The sequence below is a fragment of the Orycteropus afer genome, unplaced genomic scaffold (assembly GCF_000298275.1).
Source record: "Orycteropus afer afer isolate SDZICR_OR568_19922 unplaced genomic scaffold, OryAfe1.0 scaffold00020, whole genome shotgun sequence".
Lineage (NCBI taxonomy): Eukaryota > Metazoa > Chordata > Mammalia > Tubulidentata > Orycteropodidae > Orycteropus > Orycteropus afer.
The window spans coordinates 15,119,637-15,120,906 of record NW_006921607.1 but is presented as its reverse complement, the minus strand read 5'-3'; the positions used below and the strand labels follow the sequence as shown (position 1 = coordinate 15,120,906).

Below are 1,270 nucleotides of genomic sequence, written 5' to 3'. Positions count from 1 at the left end.
TTAACATCTGTTTCCTTCTTAACAATTATCACATTCAGTTATTATTATTTTTTACTATTTATCTGTTTCTTCCATATCTCTCCCACTAAAAAAACAAATAATAATAATAATAATAATAATAATAAAAACTCACTGCCGTCGAGTTGGATCCAACTCATAGTGACCCCTCCCTGGGTTTCCAAGGTGGTATCTCTAAGGAAGTAGATTGCCCAATTTTCCTTCTGAGGAGTGGCTAGTGGGTTTGAACCTCCAGCCTTCTGGTTAGCAGTCAAATGCCTCAGGCACTACACCACCAGAGCTCCTTAACAGACTCCCTACCATCGAGTGGACTCTGACTCATAGTGACCCCTCCTTGGGTTTCTGAGGCAGTATCACTACGGAAGTAGATTGTCCCATATTCCTTCCGAGGAGTGGCTGGTGGGTTTGAACTGCCAGCCTTCTGGTTAGCAGTCAAGTGCCTTAGGCACCATGCTACCATTATTCTGGCTCAATGCATGGCATAATGTTTGAGAAATAAATGGGTGAATCCCAGCACCATCCAACCAGTTACCAAAACCAAACCCACTCCCACCCACTGCCCTATAGGGTCTCCAAGGCTGCAATCCTCACAGGAACAGACTGCCACTTCACCTGTAGAATGGCTGGTGGGTTCAAACTGCGACCATTGGTTAGCAGTTAAACACATCAGCACACACCACCAGGGTTCCTTGAACTCACCTTAGCCATTCTCAAATTTGTCACCCGGCCTCCTTAAAGATAAGAAAAAGCTGAGGCCCAGTGCAGGGTAATGACTTGGCCAAGTTCACACAGCCAGTGGGATGTGAGAGACAAGACCAGAACTCTGCAAACAGTAGCCATCAGCTCCAAGCTTTGCACTGGGCGATGGTGATGGAGAGAAGGCAGTGACGGGGCGGGTTTTGGGACAGAAGCTTTCTCCCGGTTACCAAACCGAAATGTGAGGGGCCACCATTATTATCATCATTCCCGTTTCACAGACGAGGATACTGAGCCTTAAGAGAGTTTGTGATTTGCCCAGGACCCCTCAACTGGGAAACGGACGAGGAGATTCGAATTCAGCTCTGATTCGCACGTCGGGCTGCTACCGCGCTGGCGGCCTGCACGTGCCAGTGTGCACAACGGAGGCTGCCCAGGGCTGCCGGGGGACCGCGGCATGGAGGCCCGAGCGCCGTGGGAAGGGGAGGAGGGCATAAAGAACACGGTGGGACGGCTCGAGCTCCTCTTGGCAGCCGGCGCGTCCGAGGGGCGGGGG

The 1,270-nt window shown here is 50.7% G+C and overlaps 1 protein-coding gene across 1 annotated transcript in view; it reads left to right on the top strand.

Annotated features, from left to right (window-relative positions):
- Positions 1–1,171: 1,171 nt before the first annotated feature.
- The window catches only part of KIAA1755 (KIAA1755 ortholog), a 57,660-nt gene continuing 57,561 nt past the window's right edge, over positions 1,172–1,270 (top strand). Inside the window, 1 exon segment of the mRNA XM_007934746.1 lies at positions 1,172–1,250. Within this exon segment, the coding sequence (XP_007932937.1) occupies positions 1,172–1,250 (79 nt within the window).